This window comes from Apteryx mantelli, chromosome 10, assembly GCF_036417845.1.
Source record: "Apteryx mantelli isolate bAptMan1 chromosome 10, bAptMan1.hap1, whole genome shotgun sequence".
Classification (NCBI taxonomy): Eukaryota; Metazoa; Chordata; class Aves; order Apterygiformes; family Apterygidae; genus Apteryx; species Apteryx mantelli.
The window spans coordinates 18,999,204-19,020,277 of record NC_089987.1 but is presented as its reverse complement, the minus strand read 5'-3'; the positions used below and the strand labels follow the sequence as shown (position 1 = coordinate 19,020,277).

Below are 21,074 nucleotides of genomic sequence, written 5' to 3'. Positions count from 1 at the left end.
CTCCACATGAGACATTGAGAGACTACATATCCCTCTTGGAGTATGACAGCTCAGTTTATTATGATCTTAGTATAATCCCAATACTGGAAAAAGGTATGTTTGAACATACACTTGGAAAAGTGTTAGCAGAACGAGAAAAAGTGCCATGTCTAAAATAGGTGACCAATAAAACGTTGACAGATTAGCATCTCAAGAATCACGGAACCAGAAAACTTTAAGATTGCTACAGTCACAGCTTACATGATGGATAGTCAATCTATAACCCAAATGAAAGAACTGGTATTTAAAAGCAAACAAAAAAAAGCCAACCCTCCCCCCCCCACAAACACAACAAGCATGTAGATGCTCACTGTTATTCTGTGAAACTGCACTGAAAACAGAGAAAGGAATTAACATCTACAAATATAAGGATGGGACAAGACAGCTCAACTACTCACAACAGCTGGGGAACTTCTGCCTATGATCTGAAGCCTGAGTTGAACTAGCAATTCTGACTGTACAACAGAAAGGCTCAGAAAGAATGTTGTCATTTTTTAGCTCTGAAGTGAAAGAAACATTGGAAGAAAAAGGTTCCCAAAAATACACTGTGGATGGGGGAAGGGTAGGAAGAATTTATTATGCACTCTTGCCAGATCTTCTGTCTTTGCAAATCACGAGAGCCCTAACTGAAACAAATGTATGACAATTTACATTAAAGTAAGTGTCAGTTTCTGTGTTTTCAACACAAAGTTCCCCTTCCTAAGCCTTTGAAAATTACCCAGCATCAAGTAGCAGTCTCCTTGGTGAAGTGGTATTGCTAATCCAGGAGTCTCTATGTCCCATGCCACCTTCAAACCTACATGCCAAACAGCTGGGTCTCTTCCATTCAGAATCTGTTCATTACTTTCTTCAACTGCAGAACCTTTAAAGAGAGAGGGGGCAGGAAACACCAAAAAGAAATGAGACAAGATTAGAACCATAAGATACAAAATCTGGTTTAACAATACAGACTTAATGAAATCACAGATTGGTACAATGTTAATAGGCTTAAACTTTGTCATCTCCATCTGGTATAATCAAGTTCAAAAGTACATAACAGATATAAAAACGCCCTATGAGACCAACAATTTTTTGCAAACAACTGTATAAAGATAAAAACCAATCATATGAACTACAAAGCAAGGGCAAATCAGTTTGCAATGAACTCAAGTTTTTTGGAAGTTCTCAGGTACACATAATGGGAGTTTTATGCCCACTTAGTTTTTTATACATTATTAAAACTATAGTAACCAGCACAGAGAAAAAAAAAAAGAGAGAGAGAGAGAGAGAGAGAGAAAAACAACAAGGCCAGTGTAAAAAACAGATAACTTCTGAGAGAATTTCAAGTCATAAACTGCAAAAGCATTTTATGAACAATTTCATTTGTTTACATACTTGTAATTTCACCAAACCATAAACTGAGGCAAAGCGAGGTGAAATAACTTGCACAAAGACACCACCCAGACCACCAAAGCTGAGGCTAGCACCTTGGAATGATATCTGCCATTCTTCTCTCAAAATTCTTAGACTGGTCAAACATGGTAGACAACATGTGCAAGAGCCAATGAAGCTTCAATACATTTGTCACAACGCTTTTCTTATCATTAAGCAACATGAATGCGTTGAGCTGGGGGGAAAAAATAATCCACTTCACTGAAATAATATTTAGAGCTTAATCCCTCAGAACTCTTTTCAGAAGCTTACTTCACTGCACTATAAATTGAAAGATAGAGTCAGCATTTATAGCAAGGTATTTGGAAGCTATGGCATAACAGTTTTGTGGCTAATGTAACAGAGCATTTTGACAGAGGAGGATGAAGTTTTAATAAGCAGTTGGCACTGAAGTGCAGTCAACGGTTAGAAATAGTCAACTATATATAGCATGCCTAATTATTGCTTATAAGTTAGTAACTGTCTGAGTGTGTCCATTTCACTGTCCATTACAAATGTGCTTCTGTATAATAATTTTTTAAACTTTATTGCTCAATTACTTCTAAAACAAAAAATTTCAAAAGAAAGATTTATAGCTTTTATTATTCTATGCACAAATAAAATGTAGCCTTGAACTCAGCTTTCAAAATATTCAAGTCATTCATCTCGCATGGATTCTTCAAAATTTGTTTAGTTGGGAGAAGCCTTTAATAAATTCTAATAATTTTCTAAGTCAATTAAATTTTGCCTAATTCAGGAACCAGAGAGCCAAAAGCCTCTCACAAAACCAACCTGCAGTCCTTAGTTAAATAAAACCCCTACTGTAAATTCAGTCCCCATTTTCCCCTCCCTCCACTGCCACTGTTCTCCTCCAGCTGAAGCTTTGGCTCAGGATCAGCTCTAGGCCTTTCCATTAAGGAGCACACAAATGAGAAATCAAGAGCTAGCAAATACGCAGAAAAATCAATACTAAAGTCTTCCAGGGGCTTTCATATTTTCTGTCCTGTTCAGATAAATTGTAACTTAATTTAAGAAAAAATGCTTTCTGAAAACTGCAAACAGGATGGATTTCAAGGCATTTTTAATGCAATACATCATGGATATTATAAAAAGAGGTAACCTTTGTGGGCTAACTCTGTCTGTTATGCTGCTTTACCATTCACTTTGGCAGCAGCACTGTTCACAATATGGCACCAATAAAATATACAACTACAATCAGAGACAGCAATTTCAATCAAAGTATCCTGGGGTCTCCTCATAAATCCAGCACCTTTGGAATGTGCTCGTTAAAATGACTTATTTTTTGCAGTTTGATAAATTTTTTATTGCTTAAGTACAGAGTTCAAATGTAGCTCACAGACTCCTTTTCTCTATATTCTCAATGATTGCACCTTATAATTATCAGCAGCAATTGAAACTGATTGCTCCTGCCATGTTATTTTGGAAACAAATGGAAGCAAGCTGCTACTAGCTTTTTAAATGCAAGCTATATTCCAAAGTGAGGGGAAAAAGAGACTCCTTACCATTTGTGGTATACGTTTGGGTAGCACTGACAAACTTGCACATAACAAGAAGTCATTATAAAATTCTGTATGTCACACCTCAAGCATGACTGAACACTGTATATTAGTTTAGATAATTCTGGTTCCCATTTAAGTGAAAACATCTGGATGTGTCTAAACTGTAGGTAATTTAGCGTAAATCATGTGGTTCTTACATATACACAGCACCTTCCACACAAATAGACCTTAAGAGCATGTATTTATTTTGGAGTAGACTATACTGAAATTGTCAAATGCTGCAGCATTAAATGGAAATACAATAAAACTATCTGCAATTTTTGAATCCTACTCAGTAAAGAGTTACAGAGTTTGGCTGGCAGAAATCTCTACGTATGCATCTCAAATGCAAGGATCCAACTAGGTAACAAGCTTATCACAACGTAACACTAATGACTCATCAAACCTGTAATTAAGGATTGAACTGTGAAAGGGAGAACGTAGCTACTGAAATTTGGCCACAACACTACACTTCTAACTAGAAGGTCAAATTGCAAAGAGCTCTCGTGCTCCACCTTTTTGGTTTTGGGCCACAGGTAGGTCCAGAACAACAGAAAAATTGTTTTCTGGTATCTAGGTTAGTTAGTGTTCCACAGCGAAGAATGGAAAAGTAAACTTGAAAGGCTTCTTTGCTATTTGGCACCAAAATCTTCAAGAACAGTTTGAGAGTTTTTTGGCACTCTGAAACCTAGATGTTCCCTGTTTAAGTTGAATTTTAATGCCAAACCATAACCTAAATCTAATCTTAAAATCAAACATGATTTCTTAGAAGACAGAATCACTTGCCAACACACTGTTAAAAACAAAAAGGACTAGAAACATCTACTTTTGTCATTAACTCCAACTAACCATTGTTATCTGAATATAGAACAAAGAATTATCCTTTCCAGATTGATTGACTATTCCAGAATTTAAAAGAATTTGGGCACAAATTTATAATTTAATGAAATATATATTTTGGAATTATTTTATACACAATTAATATAACACATAAAAACTCTTCCTGCTCCCTTTGATCAAACTCAGGCTCTGCTGTGCTCCAGTATTACCCGTTAAGCTACTTTCCCTTAAAAGCCTAGAAGATATATTATGAAAACTGAAGGTCAACAAATCTAACTCCTTTTAGATCAAAGCAAAAATTAAATTCCACAATTAAAGATCTGTCTTTTAAAAACAGAGCACTTTAAAACAATTCACTGTAGAACTGACCTTCTGCCTTACCTAGTGGATTGCATTCTGGCAAAAAAATAACAATCAAAAATGTGCTGTCGACCATTTCTATAGCATGAGATTCCCATAGCCAGATTGCTACTATAGGTTATGAATTTGAGATGTAAATAACAATGCAAACTCTTGATCAACAAAACCAATACTACTTCAACAATTTATTTTTGTTTCCTCAGAATTATGAACAAAAGTTCTGTCTTTTCGCACCATCAAATAGCATTTCGCAAAGCACTGAAAATGAACAGACAATTTCTAAACAGCAGGCAAACTAAGCAACCAAACCACCTGATTTCAGAAAAGCCAATACACAGCTAGGCATTAGCTGAATACCAGAAAATCTGCAGCCCATATTACTTCACTGTCTTGCATAGCAACTTATATGTGTTGCATGCAAGACAAGTGAAAAAAGCAGAGTACGCTCTGCTTTTCAGTAGTTGGAGGGAAAGAACGAGTACCTACTCAGTTATTTCTTCTGCCTTATTACTGAAAAGCCATAGCATAAGAGGTTTATTAAACTGTACTAACATTTTAACTTTTGCTTGCAACCAAGATTCACAAACAGAGAATTGAAGGATTTGCCAGCACTGTTCTTATCAATTCACATTTGGAATACAGAACAAGCAAAATTCTCCCATCCCTACATTGCTAAGGGAGAGTATTTCATAAAGTAGTGATAAGTGTGGTCAGAAAAAAAAAATCCCAACAGTTTTCATTCAAATGATGAAGATTTATTTTTTAAGAAAATAGACCTTCAATCTAGGATTTTAATGCATAATTGGCTCATTAAAATTTTGCGTTCATCTCAAAAAAATAACTCCAAATAGCCAGAACCTACAAGTTACAGACCTGACCATTTCACCCACCTATTCATCATTAAGAAAGAATAAATATTTTTCCATGCAACGTTTTTATTCTTTCTATAAGCAATATTTCTAATACATTACTGACATTAGAAACCACTTAATATAATTATTCTCATACTGTATAAATGACTCCTCAGTAACTTTTATCCATTAAGCAGGACACAGAGAGCATTACTGGTCAATCACAGATTTAGAATGATTCCAATTCTAAACAGCTTTTGTAGTTTCAGGGCTTTTTTAACTTGGTGAGGAAACAAGCATAAGCATTGAATCTCTTTTTTATTCCCAATTACTGTAGAAATAAAATGGCAGTCATAAGGTTTTATAATGAGATGTTGCATCTAACACAGAAGTTGCATCTAACATAGTAGTATGAAAAAACACAAATATCAAGAAACAAGTATGAAAGCTCCAAGACCAGTCATTACTGCAATTAATCACAAGTTTGTTAAACCTTCAAACATTACCTTGTCTGCTAACAGATCCAGTCATTTATTACTCCAAGAGGTTTACACAGCAAGTAGGTCTTACAGGCAACAAGCCAAACAAAATACAGTAAAGTATCTAGAGGAACTACTTCTCCAACCTCAAACTTAGTTTGTGGGAAATCCAGGTAAGAGAAAGATGGACACTTCTGGTCACTATGTGATTTTCCATCTCCTTTAAGTTGGTATCTTTACCTCAAAGAACATCTTAATCACAGAACTAATGCTCTTGTGAATGATAAAACTTCCTACAGAACTTATGAGAACTTGAGGGAAAACAGTCCATTAAGAAATGCCCTCGGAAGAAATTCAGTTTTTGAACATGCTCTCATTCTAACAATATTTGGATTACAATTCACTTTTCTAAAGAGTGCAGGAAATAAGAATGGATTATTAGCTCACTGTATTAAAATCCTGAAAATGTTATTACAGTAATGCTCCCATGCCATGGCAGAACTCTGTAAGCTTTGTTGTTAAAAATCCTAAACTGGTCAAAAATTGGAATCCCTGTTTCATGGTAAATTCTGAAAGTACAAATAAATTAATTCAGAATTATGTTAGTGACAGTATAATTGAACACACATTCTGTAATGTATTCAATTCTGCATATGTACCTATGATTACCACTCATGCACTTTCATGCAGTATAAACACAAAAATTTAGAAAAAAAATCATTTTAATGATAGACTATTTTTACCATTTTATAACATATTTTAACCCAGAGTAATGTACTGTAATTTATTTTTATTTTAATGTAAATAAAAGCAAAAACTATTCAGATGAGCATTAAGCAAAATGTCTGTCTTATTTTATTCTTCAAAAAGCGCTTCATTTGAAGTTGCTATGAAATAGTTTGACACTTGAAACAAGAAATATTGATACTAATTAGAACATCAGTGTGTTCTAATATCTTTATGTTGGCTCTCGAATTACTTTTCTGGCATACTAAAACCCGCTTCTACTGCAATTCATACTGATCAAAGCGTCAAACATCAAACTTTCATTACGGCACCAAACAGTGAACAAATGAACAAAAAAATAAAGTGTGTTGATTACAGAAGTATCTGCTTTAATATCATTTAATAAAATAAAGGCATATCAGAAGTGACACAAAAATACCACTTAAAGTAAAAAGAAAGCCATATACTCAGAGCTGTGCCGCCCTAAAGAGCCAGGCAAACAAACAGCTCCCATAATGCTGCCACACCGCTTGACTTCTTGGGCTCTTGCTATTTGAAATCTGAAAAGCTGGGGATTCTGCCTTCATGGCAGGATATAACTGTACTAGCCAGGAAGCTTTGAAAACCCAGGCTTCCCCGTTCTCAGGGGCTACCACAGGTCCTCAGGGTCTGGAGTACTACAGAGACCAGTGAGAACCTGAGGAGTAGAGAGCTGACAGACAGTAACAGTACTTTCTCCCAGAATATTTCCAATCCATCTAATCAACATTTTCTCATGAAAAAATTGTTCCATTAAAAAATTTCTGACCACTTCTACTCTTTTTATTATGTATTCTATAATGACTGCATGACAGAGTCTTTATATGATATAGAATTCATACTCAACACTAACTAAATGGATTAATGGATTAAGTACTAACAAAAAATATTGTTATAAGAAGCAAAGATATTTATGGAAAATGGAAACAGGAGCCACAACATGCCTCTCCAAAGGTTTAATAACAATCTTCAGAAATATATTGCACCTCTTCATACTTGAGTTATGAAGAGCTTTGATAAGAGACATAGTAAATACGTGATGGTGTCAGTGTGGAACTGGGAAGAATATCATAAGCACTGATGAGTTTACAAACACCTCCTTTGTGAGGTATAAACAGGCAAACGAGAGAGCAAAACGGCAATCTATTTAATCCTCTAAAATCAAGTACACTAATTAAGCTTCTTGGATCACGTAGAAAACTTCAACATCCACAACAAGTATTTATTGTCACTTTAATGAATCTGCCATATTCATAACCTATGAATAGTTTATCCATTTCCTCAGATTTACGAATTAGTGGGCTGACCCTAAACAGGGCTTCACTTCAGGGATACACAATGTGCACCAGCAGCCGCAACCCAAACGCAGACATCACCGAGCTGTTTGCACACGCAGGCGTAGCGGTGACCACCCTGCGTGGGGCACCGGAGCCCTGCTAAGCACCTTCAGCTCCCTTTAGAGGTCATGGAAGCCATCTGAGTCATGCTCACGTGGTGTCAAGTGGCATTAAACTCCTTGAAGAATTAGCTGACTTTATAAATCATTTTCTTCCAGAAATGTAAATAAAGCCTTCCTTTCTTTTACGTATCGTCTCCAGCTTGGGCTTCTTAAGATTGACAGCTCCTGCCAAGAGGTTTTCTACAATATATGTCAAATTCAAACTTTTAGAATCATTGCATAAATAATCACAAATACCAAATTAGGCATAATGTAAAATGACAGAATCATTAATTTATTCACTGAAAAACTCCTAATTTTCTGAAGTATTCATGTCTACTTTTAAATCCCTCAAAAAAAATTAAGTATGAGTAATTTTTTTGACAAAAATCATCTACTTCTTGGCAAAAAATATTAATTACATATAAATCTCTAAACACTTTTTGGTGAGAATATATCAAAGATCTCTTTTACCCTTGTCAACCAAATCCTGCATAGAATTCTCTGTGGCTTTAAGACAGAGCATAATTTTTACTTATCTAACATGCTGAACTGTTGAACAACAAAAAAAACAAAACAAAACAAAAAAACAAGGACAATGAGCTATTAATATACTTTTTTTGTTAATTTATATTTGAAACTTAAATGGACTAATTCCCCCCCCCTCCACATGGAGGTTTTACGTTAAAATAAAAAGGTTTTAAGCATATGGCAAGAAATTCTAACACACCATTATTAACTCATGATCACATTTCTCCTAAAATATTACTGAAAAAGATTTCTCTGCAGCACTACTGACACAAGTTACATTTACAGGACGTAACACATCAAGATTTTTGACAGACAGGATAGAACAATAGTCACAAAAAAAAAAAAAGACACTTCTGCTGGTCAAGGGAACCTTTTCTATCAAGTTTGCTATGACAGCTGATGTTTTATATTCAGGAAAATGTAAAGTTCTAAACATGGTGATTTCAGCCAAACGTTATGTAACAAAGTGACCTACGGTTTCAAAACTATTAATGGAAACAACAACAGAATACACATGAAAATATCAGCTGTTATTTTTACATCATGGTCTTTAGCCAAAACCTACAGAAGTTGGTGTGAATTCTTCCCATATTTTGAGGCAAACATCAAAGGATTTTTGGAAGGGTCAAAAATCAGCTGTGAATTATGAAACATAAGGGATCATTTGCAAATTCACATCAACTAGTTAATTGTCTAAATTCTAATCTTATGCTTGCAGAACTGGAAGCCATTAAAAAAAATAAAATATTTCAAGGCTCTGTTCAGAACTTTTAGGAAAAAAACTAAACAAACTCATTTCTATTTTTAAATAAAGATGGGGAAGGTTTCTCTTTAAACTAAAAGAGAAATTATTTAGTGACTCTTCAACTACACGTTTTTCCACTTAGTTATTTAAAAAATATTGAAATAGTTTAAGAGCCTGCAAAACCTGACCTACAACAGTTTTGGGTTTTTTTCAAATGGAAAACTTCCACCCTTCCCAACTACAGAAGTGCTGGCAGGTCCTCCACAAAATATACATTAGCACTACAGCATGCCTAGACAAAAAAAGTATATACTGCCAGCAAATACAGTAACACTTTTACAAAACAAACAAACAAAAAAAAATCTATCCAAAGAAAGGAGAGTAGTAAAATCAGCATAAAGCAGGAGCAAGTCTGTATCTGATAAATCACCCAATAAATACCATGATCTCAACCACAATAAAACATTTTACAAGATAGAAAATAGGCACCTGTGTTAACCTGAAACAGAGATTTGACAGATTTTGATTTCTTGGCTCTTAATCAGGAAGTTAATTACAGCAATTTTTAAATCTACTTCAAAAATGACTGATAAGGCCAGCTGCAGTCAACATAGGTGTATTTTGCATGGGTGTTGGTAGAAATGAATGAAGCGCTGAAATGAAAAAAAGATGACATTCAGTACCACAATGTATTCAGAAGCAAGGGAAAAATCTCGACTAGCATGCAGGTGTGCTTACATATGTACACACGGGGAAACATAAAACAGCTCCAGGGAATTAAAATATTTATCTCACTAGTGCAGCCATACTATACTACCTCCCCACCACTCACCTTCACAGCTGTAACTGTACACAGCAACTGTTGACCTTGCAACCAGATTCTCGTCATGGTGCCAGCTCACTGCCATGTTCCCCATTCCAAAATAAGGCTCTTGTTTCAAGTACAGCATTTGTAGCGGATCCATATAATTTAATAAAGTCAAGTTAAAAGATGTTCTGTTCTTTAGGCTCGTGTAGTCATCATCTGAAACGTAACAACTGCTTTGATCTTTTAAAACAGACCCTTTCTCCTTAATAGAAGCATCAAAATTTTGCTCCCTGTCTATTACAAGACTATCTTTGGTTTCTTTGGTCTCAGATGAATTTTGTCCTTGTAATGCCTGGACTGCTTCAATATGCAAATAGTCATTAAGTTTGATTAATGCTTTACAAGCATCATGTATTTGAGGACTGCAATATTTTATTTCATAACCCTCAGTAGGCCAAGGAACTGTAAATAATCTTGTGTTCAAGTACTTGTAAGTGCATCCCGGGTTTCCAATTAATATACGAGACACTGGGGTGACAAAATCTTTTCCTTTGATCCTTACAAGATCTTGAAAGAAACAATCATGTTTTCGCAAGGTCAAAAAGCCTTCTTGTACCACTCGATGGAGCTCTTCAGGTATTGCATCGGATTTCCTGAAAATTAGTTTGGAATATTTGGTCTTCCACTAAAGGAGAAAACAACAACAACAAAAGAAACAAAATTACTCTTTTTACATGAAGCAAAATATTTCATATATTCAGGAACAAGTAAGGCTCAGCTGACAAGTTATCAAGCATGAGTCTAGAACGTGGCAAAGACATAGATACCAGTATTCTTTTCTTTAATTTCATATTCCAACATACCACACAACCTGTGGATATGTACCAGTGGCCTGTAACCAGACAGTATCACCAAGGCAAATCTCTGTTTCTAAGTGTCACAAAACTAAGAACTGAAAGTATCATCTAAAAGCAACTATACTGCATTAAAACTCTGCAGAATGTGCCGATCAGCCTCAGAAATATGAGGGCTGAGCAATGCCTACTACGCTACGGTCCTTTATATACCACAAATGTAAGATTTGCCTTAGTATGGGATCCTCTTTGGCTACCCATCATCTGGTATATTAGCCTTATCACAGATAAAATACTGGCTAAGCACATGAGCTCCATCATGGCCTGGGCTCCTGGGCCCAGTTCTGTAGGAAGCAGAGACACATTTAGTCTCTGCAAAGACAGAGAAAAAGAACTGAAAGGACATTTACAAATTTGTGACCACATTTTTAAAAAGCAGTATAGACAAAGCTTTGAAACGTTCATAGCAATATGGCACTTCCATAATCTTTCTTGCTAAGCATTATTTTGAAAGGATGTCAGAACTTAGGAAAGCTGCCAAGCTCCTTAGCTTCCTGTTGAGTCAGTGCACGTCTACGCTTCAAGGAAAGTTACTTCACACAATGCTGAACCGCTTGCTCTGCCTCCATACTTTCACCATTCAGGTTCAGTGGTTAAGAAATGCTTGGTCAGTCTCACTATAAACTCTAAATGCATTTTTCAGGAACCCCTTAGATAAATTGCTGATGTTTCATCTTGGATAAAAACATAGGAAATGCACATATAAAATCAATGTAAATCAATACAAACCATGAATCACTTTTTTCCCCCCTCAATAAATAGTTGAATAGCCCCTTACTAGACAGCAACATTGTCAATACATTCTGCCATATCTTAAATTACTGCAATGTTGAATGGTCTCTGAATCTCACTAGGTTGGCTCATGCTACTTTTAATTCCAGTAGGTTTCTAGAACCTTAAGTCTGGCATTTTCCAAATCTCCTAAACCTTAAAAAGGCAGTGTTCATTGCTTGAGCACAATAACAGAACACCAGCCAATGTGAATGAATTCTAAACTGTAAAATATGCATATAGTCAGTGCTTTAAAAAAATTATAAATCTGAAAGCAATAATAAACAATCACAGGGGTGAAAAAAATCTTACAAGAAAAATGCATGTTAGTTATGAACTACTCAGTCTTACAACAAAGAAGGAAGACCTGATTTTACAGTGAAAGAACCTCTTTTACAGGGAGAATGAGCACACCTTTAAAACAAATTGAAAGAAAAAAAAGAAAAAGTTAGGCTCAGAGAAACATAAACCAGAAGTTAGAAAATGTAGAAAACTCACCAAGGAAGTGAATGACCAGTGGACAAGGAAATAAATTGCAAAGGAATGCTTAGAATACTACAGGTCCATTACTATGATAGTGGGAAAGTTAAAATGTTTAATCAACAGCTCTAAACAATTTTGACTGAAGAATTTAAAAGACTTGGTCAGGGTACTCTGTTAATCATTGACTCTGATTTTCCCTAATTAATGAATCTGAGAAAGTCCCAAATAAAGATTAATACTGCATTAATATTTTAAAAGGGTAACCAGGATGTTGTAGGTATTTATAGGTCTGTTGGCTTGATATTGATTATGGGACAAATAATAGGATAGCAGACACAAGACTGATTAAAAAAACAAAAACAAAAACCCACAATTAATAAAACTAACGTCAACTGATATGGACTGCCAAAATACCCTGATAGGATTTTCAATTATACATTTACCATATTTTGATCCAGGAAAGATTCACAAATTTACCATACATTTAAAATAGACTAAAAGATTGACCAAATAGTTCCCAAAATATATATTTTTTACTTTTCAAATAGCCCCGTCAAAGAACACAAAATACAGATAAGTACAGGATAGGCAAACCCTAAAAAAAAAAAAAGAAAAAAAAATCTGGCAGAAGTCATATAAACTCCTCTGATGAATCCGTGGATAATGCTACAGATAAGTATACAAAGAACAGAATACTGTGCAGTAACAAAGAGACGTCTCTTTTTGCAATAGTTACAATGACCATTCTTTCTCATTATGATGTATAGAATTCCATAAGGCCACATGATAAATTGAAGAAATTTTATACAACTGTTGAAGACAACAATTTACAGAGAAAAAATAAAGACAATAAAACTGTAAAGTGTCAGAAACAGCAAGCATTTTGCTGTATTGCACCTCATACTCTTCAAAATAATGCTCGATTTACTAGACCATTCCTCAACACATACCATCTAATTCCCCTTTTCTAATTATAACATCTCTAAACTTATTTTCCCTATCTCTTTTCCCGTGATATCCTTTCACTTCGTGTCCTGCTCTGACCACACCAGCTCTGGTATCAGCTGGAGTTCACAATGCAGCAGTTTGTACAGACAGTTCCCAGCAAGGCACGATGCTGCTCATCAGCATTATCTTGCTTTGTATGCAAAATACTGCTTCCCACTCCAAAAAGGCTTGGATGACTTTGTTATTGTTCATCTGATTTCCTAAGGAAGTGAAGATCCCATAATGACACCTCTTACTGGTTGCCTGCAAATCTGCCGTAACTACTGCTGAGACTGTCTGGCAAACTGGACAATGGCTAGAGAGTAACTTTCTAAATAGATTAAGTTCCTATATGTTTTACCAAAATTAATGGATAGGTAAAAGAAACAGATGCAAACTAATACCTTAGCAAGGGAAAGGCTTTAACACAAGCCTACGAGGTGTCAATTAGTGCATGCGAAGCTCAGAACAGACCTCTACACCTATTTCCTTTTGCCCAGATGCTAGGCACTGACAGTGTTAAGGGGAAGCTGAAACCCAAAGACTTTAGGGAATGAGGCAAGAGCAAATGGATGCACAAAATTGACTCTTCAAAAATTTTTCTTTATGTAATAGCTTATGTTCAAATGTCTTTAAAACAAACACACACAAACACACACACACACGCCCCCCAACACCACCACAAAAACACCACAGCGGCGTAGGACATCTGTTGACTACTTCAGCTACTCAAACCATCTTTACTGGTATTATCTACTTCCAACACAGATTTGTACCTGGCTTTCAGAAAATTAATGTTAAAATCCAAAAAGCTTGCCTTTAAAAATATGAACCATGCAGTAAGTCAGTATATACAGTTTCTACTACAGGAAAATGGTTAGACTTCGCATCATAACATGCTGTTATCCCACAATAAGATTTTATAGGGTCATTTGCTCCTATTCTAAAGGTGAAAATAAAAAGAAGCCTATTTGAGCAATAATGATTAAATGTAACTTAGTTTATAAACCTTGCCACCACTGCTCGTGAATTTTTCCATGAAGCTACTACTACATATTTTCAGAGATTTTTATGGTTTCCAAAAACTAGCTTCCTACAGGGGGAAAAAAGCCTATTTGACATAATGATATCTACAGATAGTCATCATTTCTGAAAACAGAATTTACATGCTTAACTTTAAATACAAAAACTTGAAAACTGTCCTAAATACCTATTCAAAGATAGATTCATTTCATATTCATATTCATGGTAGATGAGGGGAGAGCAGTGGATGTTGTCTACCTAGACTTCAGCAAGGCTTTTGACACTGTCTCCCATAACATCCTCATAGACAAGCTCAGGAAGTTTGTGTTAGATGAGTGGACAGGGAGGTGGATTGAGAACTGGCTGAATGGCAGAGCTCAGAGAGTTGTGATCAGCGGCACAGAGTCTAGTTGGAGGCCTGTAGCTAGCGGTGTCCCCCAGGGGTCAGTACTGGGTCCAGTCTTGTTCAACTTCTTCATCAATGACCTGGATGAAGGCACAGAGTGCACCCTCAGCAAGTTTGCTGACCATACAAAACTGGGAGGAGTGGCCGATACGCCAGAGGGCTGTGCTGCCATTCAGAGAGACCTGGACAGGCTGGAGAGGTGGGCAGAGAGGAACCTCATGAAGTTCAACAAAAGCAAGTGCAGGGTCCTGCACCTGGGGAGGAATAACCCCAGGCACCAGTACAGGTTGGGGGTTGACCTGCTGGAAAGCAGCTCTGCCGAGAAGGACCTGGGAGTGCTGGTGGACACAAAGTTAAGCACGAGGCAGCAATGTGCCCTTGTGGCCAAGAAGGCCAATGGTATCCTGGGGTGCATCAGGAAGAGTGTTGCCAGCAGGTCGAGGGAGGTGATCCTCCCCCTCTACTCAGCCCTGGTGAGGCCACATCTGGAGTACTGCGTCCAGTTCTGGGCTCCCCAGTACAAGAGGGATGTGGCACTACTGGAGCAAGTCCAGCGAAGGGCCACAAAGATGATTAGGGGACTGGAGCATCTCTCCTATGAGGAAAGGCTGCGAGAGCTTGGCCTGTTTAGCCTAGAGAAGAGAAGGCTGAGAGGAAATCTTATCAATGTGTACAAGTATCTGAAGGGAGGGTGTCGAGAGGATGGGACCAGACTCTTTTCAGTGGTGCCCAGTGACAGGACGCGAGGCAACGGGCACAAACTGAAACACAGACAATTCCATCTGAACACGAGGAAAAACTTTTTCACTGTGAGGGTGACAGAGCACTGGAACAGGTTGCCCAGAGAGGTTGTGGAGTCTCCTTCTCTGGAGATACTCAAAACGCTCCTGGATGCAATCCTGTGCAATGTGCTCTAGGCGACCCTGCTTGAGCAGGGGGGTTGGACTAGATGATCTCCAGAGGTCCCTTCCAACCTCAGCGATTCTGTGATTCTGTGAAAGGTCCTCTACACTCCCCGGCACAGAATACTGGATCCCAATTTTCCTTAAAAGAACTGCATATAGACTTGGGAAACATAATTCTCCTGAGTTTGCCAAAAGCCTGAAACAGTTCTGTTAGGGATCAGGAACTGTCTCATTTGTCTCAATCAGTACATTGTATCTGTAGCCTTTGGACAGTACACAAAATCCTTATAACCACTGAAATTAGTAATTACAATTTTAAGTATTGACTCCAGATGTGTAGGTATAAGATGAGAATAGTGTAATTCCACAATCATAGGATACTTACTAATGACAGAACATTACATGGTGCAGCACAGAAAGATGATTACTGTATGACATGTATCATTATGCAAACAGGGTACAGAAGCAATGAACGGGAAAAAAATGAGAGCACTAGCAGTTTAATAGCAATATCTCAGTAGTTCTTTGAATAATTATGTATATAGGACATATTCAGGTCAGATTAACCAATTACTACATTATATATTCTATTACGGCAAATTTAAGAAGTCATTCTTATTAAATATTTTTAAATCATTAAAACATTCTATTTTACATATTGTACTTAAGATTCTAGCTTAAAAAAAGAAAATACTGATATCTCATAAAAAAATCAGGAAGTGGAAACGCATTTCAGATATATCACACGAAAATAGCTTGTTCTTTAAATCACCAAACAGTCGCTGTGCAATATCCTACATAAGGAAAGCATTAACGGCTCAGAACAGAGGGCAGACACTGTGTTCATACTTGATACCTTGTTGTTTTGGGGGGAATAAGTAAAAGGGGGAAAATCATGTATTGTGTGCTATAACTCTGACAGCAAGTACTAAAGGACAGTTCACCGTCCACTCTGTTAAAAGTAGTTATGTGACTGACAACCACAGGACAGAAAAGGAACATCTGAGGCTTAATTTTTCATGTTTCACACACACATTTGAAATATACCTGCACTTTTGTATCTAATGTATCGGGGCTACTCAATACAGAGGATGACCCTAGAGGATGAGTCAAGTGATAGAACAGAGCCAGCAATCAGCAGTGAATAGCAAACATACCCTTGCATCATGAAATCATAGACTGTATTTCAGATATTTGTGAATTGCTTTTGTTAATATGATTTTTTTCGTTATTTTTCCTCAAATTCTGTTCATAACTTGGCTTTAAAATGGGACATGATAGTGTTTCAATCTATGGTTTGAGGCCCATTTCTAAAATTCTTCATCAGGCAAAACACAAATTGAAGAGGAGATCCGTAGAAGTTTTCCTTGCAGTTTTCATTCTTGATTACCCTAATTCTAGAGGTCTGACTTCACACAGTATCAAAGTGCATCATCTTTATCAGCCATCAGGAGGAACTAGAAGAGTTGACACTTTGTTCATATCAACTTTCATAGTGTCTCTTCAAAGAAAAATTTATTGTTAAATAAAAACAGAAAATTTAGTTTAAAACAAGTATAGTTAAAAGAAAAATACATTACCAACTGATGGAAACCAGCATCTCCTAGTGTCATATATGGAAGCCTACTCTCTCCAAGCTCTTCAAGAAGCTTCTTTTTCTGTTTTGGGGGTAAAATTGAAACACAAAATTAGACTGAAGACAAGATAAAACCAGTTAAGTGTTAAACTAGTTCTATTAGAAAGACACAAGCATGTGAGCTTATGCATCTTACCAGCCTCAATTCTTGAAAATTAAGTAGGGAAAACTGATTGCAAATTCAAGGAGCTTTTCCACTAATAAAGCAGTAATGCAGGTTAGGTAGTTTCAGAGCACGTGAGTATTTTTCCTCATAAATTCATCCTTACTACACTGAGGAAAACCCATCATGGTCCAGTGTCCTGCATACCTATGTCTACTTTATCCCTTGAAGCTCATTTCTTATTTCTTACTCATTTTATTTTCTACTTCAACTTGTGGATCCAATGGATATAAAGATCAGACATTTCATCAAATGGCTTAATAATATACCTTATTAAAACAATCAGCCTAAGTTTTGCACATAGACTGAAAAGACTCCTGAAATGGGTGGATGACAGAAAAAGAAAGCATCATTTACTGCACCTCACTGCCCTACAATCTGAAAGATGCCATACTCAAGACCTGCCATGCCAGCTGATAGCCTCAACTCTGATTTGAAGTTGGTGGTGATCTAAAAAGCAGCTGACTGTAGATAGGGGGTTTTCTCTCCCCTTTTTCTCTTGTCTCCTTTTTCACTTCTGTTTTGTTTCTGTTTGTCTGCAGAAATTAATTAGATGAAATAACCTTTTCCTGAGTAGACTATCTTCATTAATGTTTATTCAACGCTACAACTATTTAAAGAAATTGATCCAAAAGAAAATTATTTTCCCATGTTTTAATTAATGGAAATTTTGCATTTGTTACATAGTTAATTGTGTAGCTAACAATTTGGACAGTGCAAGAGAGGAGCTTGATACAAGTCGTACAATTTTTGGACTCAAACAATCAAAAAAATCCATGACAAGTCCATCCACATTCATCCATCCACAGTCAAAAATTATAATATATAGTGTCATAAATGTTATAGTGACATGAGAAAAGATTAACAAGAGTGTAATAATTGTTACAGTGGAAGTACAGGCCTAGAATGTTGATCTGCTTTCCCTTCTCTGACTTCCTTTTCTCTTTTAGCATGCAAGGATAGTTTCTTTACAAACTTTGATCATTAACAAATACTTGCTAATAAAATGCAACTTGGATCATAAAACTAGATGTTTGCCCTGGTGCTTGAATATTTCAAATAACAAAAGGATTCAAATTCTCATTCCTACTACAGTATTTTCCACTATATAGACACTATCACAAGAAATAATTGAAGTTTCAGCACCCTCAAGACATTTGTGTAGTAAGAGCACAAGCAGAAAATGGAATATAGTTTATATGAGAATTGTAGGGCTACGATACAGAGGAAGATGCACATTAAGTTAAAAAAAAGGCTATCAGTAATGCTTTCATAAAACTAAGTTATACAGGAATAACTACATATTCTGTTATCTAGATGTCACTGCAAATTTATTCTGTATATGTCTTTGATAATGAAGCTTCATTAAAACATCAGTTAATAAGGCTTTAATCTACTTCCCCGTTTAATACTTCCATAGGCATGAGAACTCATTGAGAAAAACCAATATTTCCTAAATTCTTTTGTAAGTTTCCCTTTTCATCATCTTTCTGCATTGCACCTGGTTAAGATGTCCCATATAGAGGTCAAAACAGATCTTTCTGATCCTGGCAATTATAGCCTATTAAAAAAAAAAGGGGGGGGGGGAAATACTCCATGAACTAGCTTCTGGCTTACAGCAATTGCATAAACAAGGAAAGCTGAACTATGAAGAGTGTTGATACGTACTCGATTCTGTGACAGTGAATTTCTTTTATTCAAGCTTAAGCGTCACGGAAGACAACACATTTAAATTCGGGAAGAAGGGTAGAAGCTTTTAAGGGTTAGAGGTGCCAGATCAGTCAAACTAAAACAAGAGCATGTAGTTCTCACTTACTCATCCCCACACTCACAATCTGCTGTTCACTGACTAACTAGCCTGACAAGAACAGCACTGAGATTTACAAACTAGAAATGTAATCTCGCTAGGTCTCCAGTTCCCTTTGGGGACACGTTATGTATTGACATGAAGTCATTGGTGAAACCAAGCATCATGTAACTTCAGATTAAGTTGGCAGAAAATTATATGCTAATATGCTCCATATTCCAAAACAGTAACTCTTCTGTATTATAAAAAAAGTTGCTACAATTTTATTACATATAGTCACTGAAAATATTAGATTGCCTTTGTTATCTGTAAAATAAAACATATTAACTACAGAAAAAAATCCTGTATTTCAACATACTCACAGCTGAGGGGAAAAAAGGCAGAAAGAGGAGAGATTCTGACAATTTCTTTGTCAAAAACCAGCCTCTTGGCAGAAAGCACACAACATTAAAATGCACTCCTGTGTATAGGTAGTACTAGCTCACATTTGATTGTCAGGTCTGGCTAAGTGCCGCTCCTCAGCTTGATGTACGGACTAATACACACAGCTGGGTGGTTTAACACACTGCTCATCTCCTATGCAAGAAGCTGTCACACAGATGCCAAAAGCATCAAGTTACTCACAAATACCTCCAAAAAGTCAAAAAAAGAAAAGTCAAAGATCTAGCTATAACAGCTGCCTGTAGACTAAGTCTCAGGACTGTTACGTAAGTGTTGCTTATAGGCACTTCAATAGGTAAACCTGTAAGCTTTACAGTACAAAAAGTGTCCTTACTTGAAGGAATTGGGTATCTTAGAGTGTATTTTTCTAAATCCTAGTCTTACATTTTAGAAATCTTTATTAACAGGATGGCAGTTCCTTCAGATATCAGTATTACGTTCCTTTAAAAGGCAATGCAATTTTTATACAGAGACTAGCAATGCCGATACGTGAAAAGACAATCTTTTTACGTGCACCATCACCATAATACCATCATGCACTGTGCACTGCTCAGGAAACCCGGCACGTGCTGCACTTTTGCTGTCAGAGAGAAGAAAATATCTGTAAATACCTTACTTCATAAGCTGCTGATTGTTAACGGAAGTGTTATATTTGGTTTTGATAACAGGAATGAATGCCAGAAGCACTAATACCCAACTTTGGAACGTACGATGAACTTCCTTGCAGACATTATCAATCTCTACCCACTTATTAGTAATAAATGAATGCACTAATGAATGCAATGGTTGGTTGCATAATAATAATAATAGGTAGAACCTCTCAACCACTATGTGTACATTTTTGCCATGAAGTAACTTGTTAAAAAGAGTAATGCACTATACATTACAGAGCAGGAGAAATACTAGAAACACAGTCAATGCACATATAAATTCACAGGCCAAAATGCAGTTATGTTACAAACACATTGGTTTGTTTTTTCCAAATTAAGTGGTCTAAGGGAAAGATGGGGCTTAATGACAGCGTAAGAATTTCTGCAGTTGACATATTTCCCTACAGGATGTCAATACCATTCTTAATAGGTTTCATTTCTCTCTTAATTGTAAGACAAAATTCAATATATAGGCGATAAAGGCTAGTGAAGGTCTTCCTGTTTCAAAACTAGAATTCCCACTTAGTTTCATCATCAAACAAGTCAGAAGACAATAACATTCTTTCAATTTGCAGATCATTATTCTGGCTGGAAACAGTATTGAAAACAAATTCAAGGCTGTAATGTTGCAACAATTTCTAAAGCATAAAAAACCTGAAAATATTAAGAAACAAAAAGTTTGTTTTTCCAGTACTTAGTATAAAATGCAGTGAGAAATTACATTTGCCCACTCAAGCAGAGTTAAGTCAATGCAAGTAGGATTTGCCTCTAAAATATAACCCTGGGCTGTTTGCTGCCCTGCATTTCTCATGTATTCAGGATGCTGCTAGGGGAAAGCGTCAGCTTCACTACACCAGTTAATCTCTCTGGACCTGGAGTAACATCCCATACAGATATAAGAAGTCGGTCACACAAGTCCAAGGGATAGACAGAAAAAAAGCTCCCCACGAAACATTTAGAGATGTCAGCTTTTAGTTATGCAACAAGTGCTCACTCTAATGAGTAATTAAAGTATATACTTTATTCAGACTAGTAGAGCTCCAAAAGCATGACTGTTACTCAG

The 21,074-nt window shown here is 36.3% G+C and overlaps 1 protein-coding gene across 4 annotated transcripts in view; it reads right to left on the bottom strand.

The window, feature by feature from the left end:
* Window positions 1–21,074, bottom strand: part of FTO (FTO alpha-ketoglutarate dependent dioxygenase) — a 265,435-nt gene that overhangs the window by 197,414 nt on the left and 46,947 nt on the right. For all 4 annotated transcript variants that reach the window (XM_067302598.1, XM_067302597.1, XM_067302599.1 and 1 more), the window contains exons 2-4: window positions 16,895–16,972; window positions 9,850–10,510; window positions 758–901 (exon numbers count right to left, since the gene is read on the bottom strand). In XM_067302598.1, coding sequence (XP_067158699.1) covers window positions 758–901; window positions 9,850–10,510; window positions 16,895–16,972 — 883 coding nt within the window. The remainder of the gene's footprint in view (window positions 1–757; window positions 902–9,849; window positions 10,511–16,894; window positions 16,973–21,074) is intronic.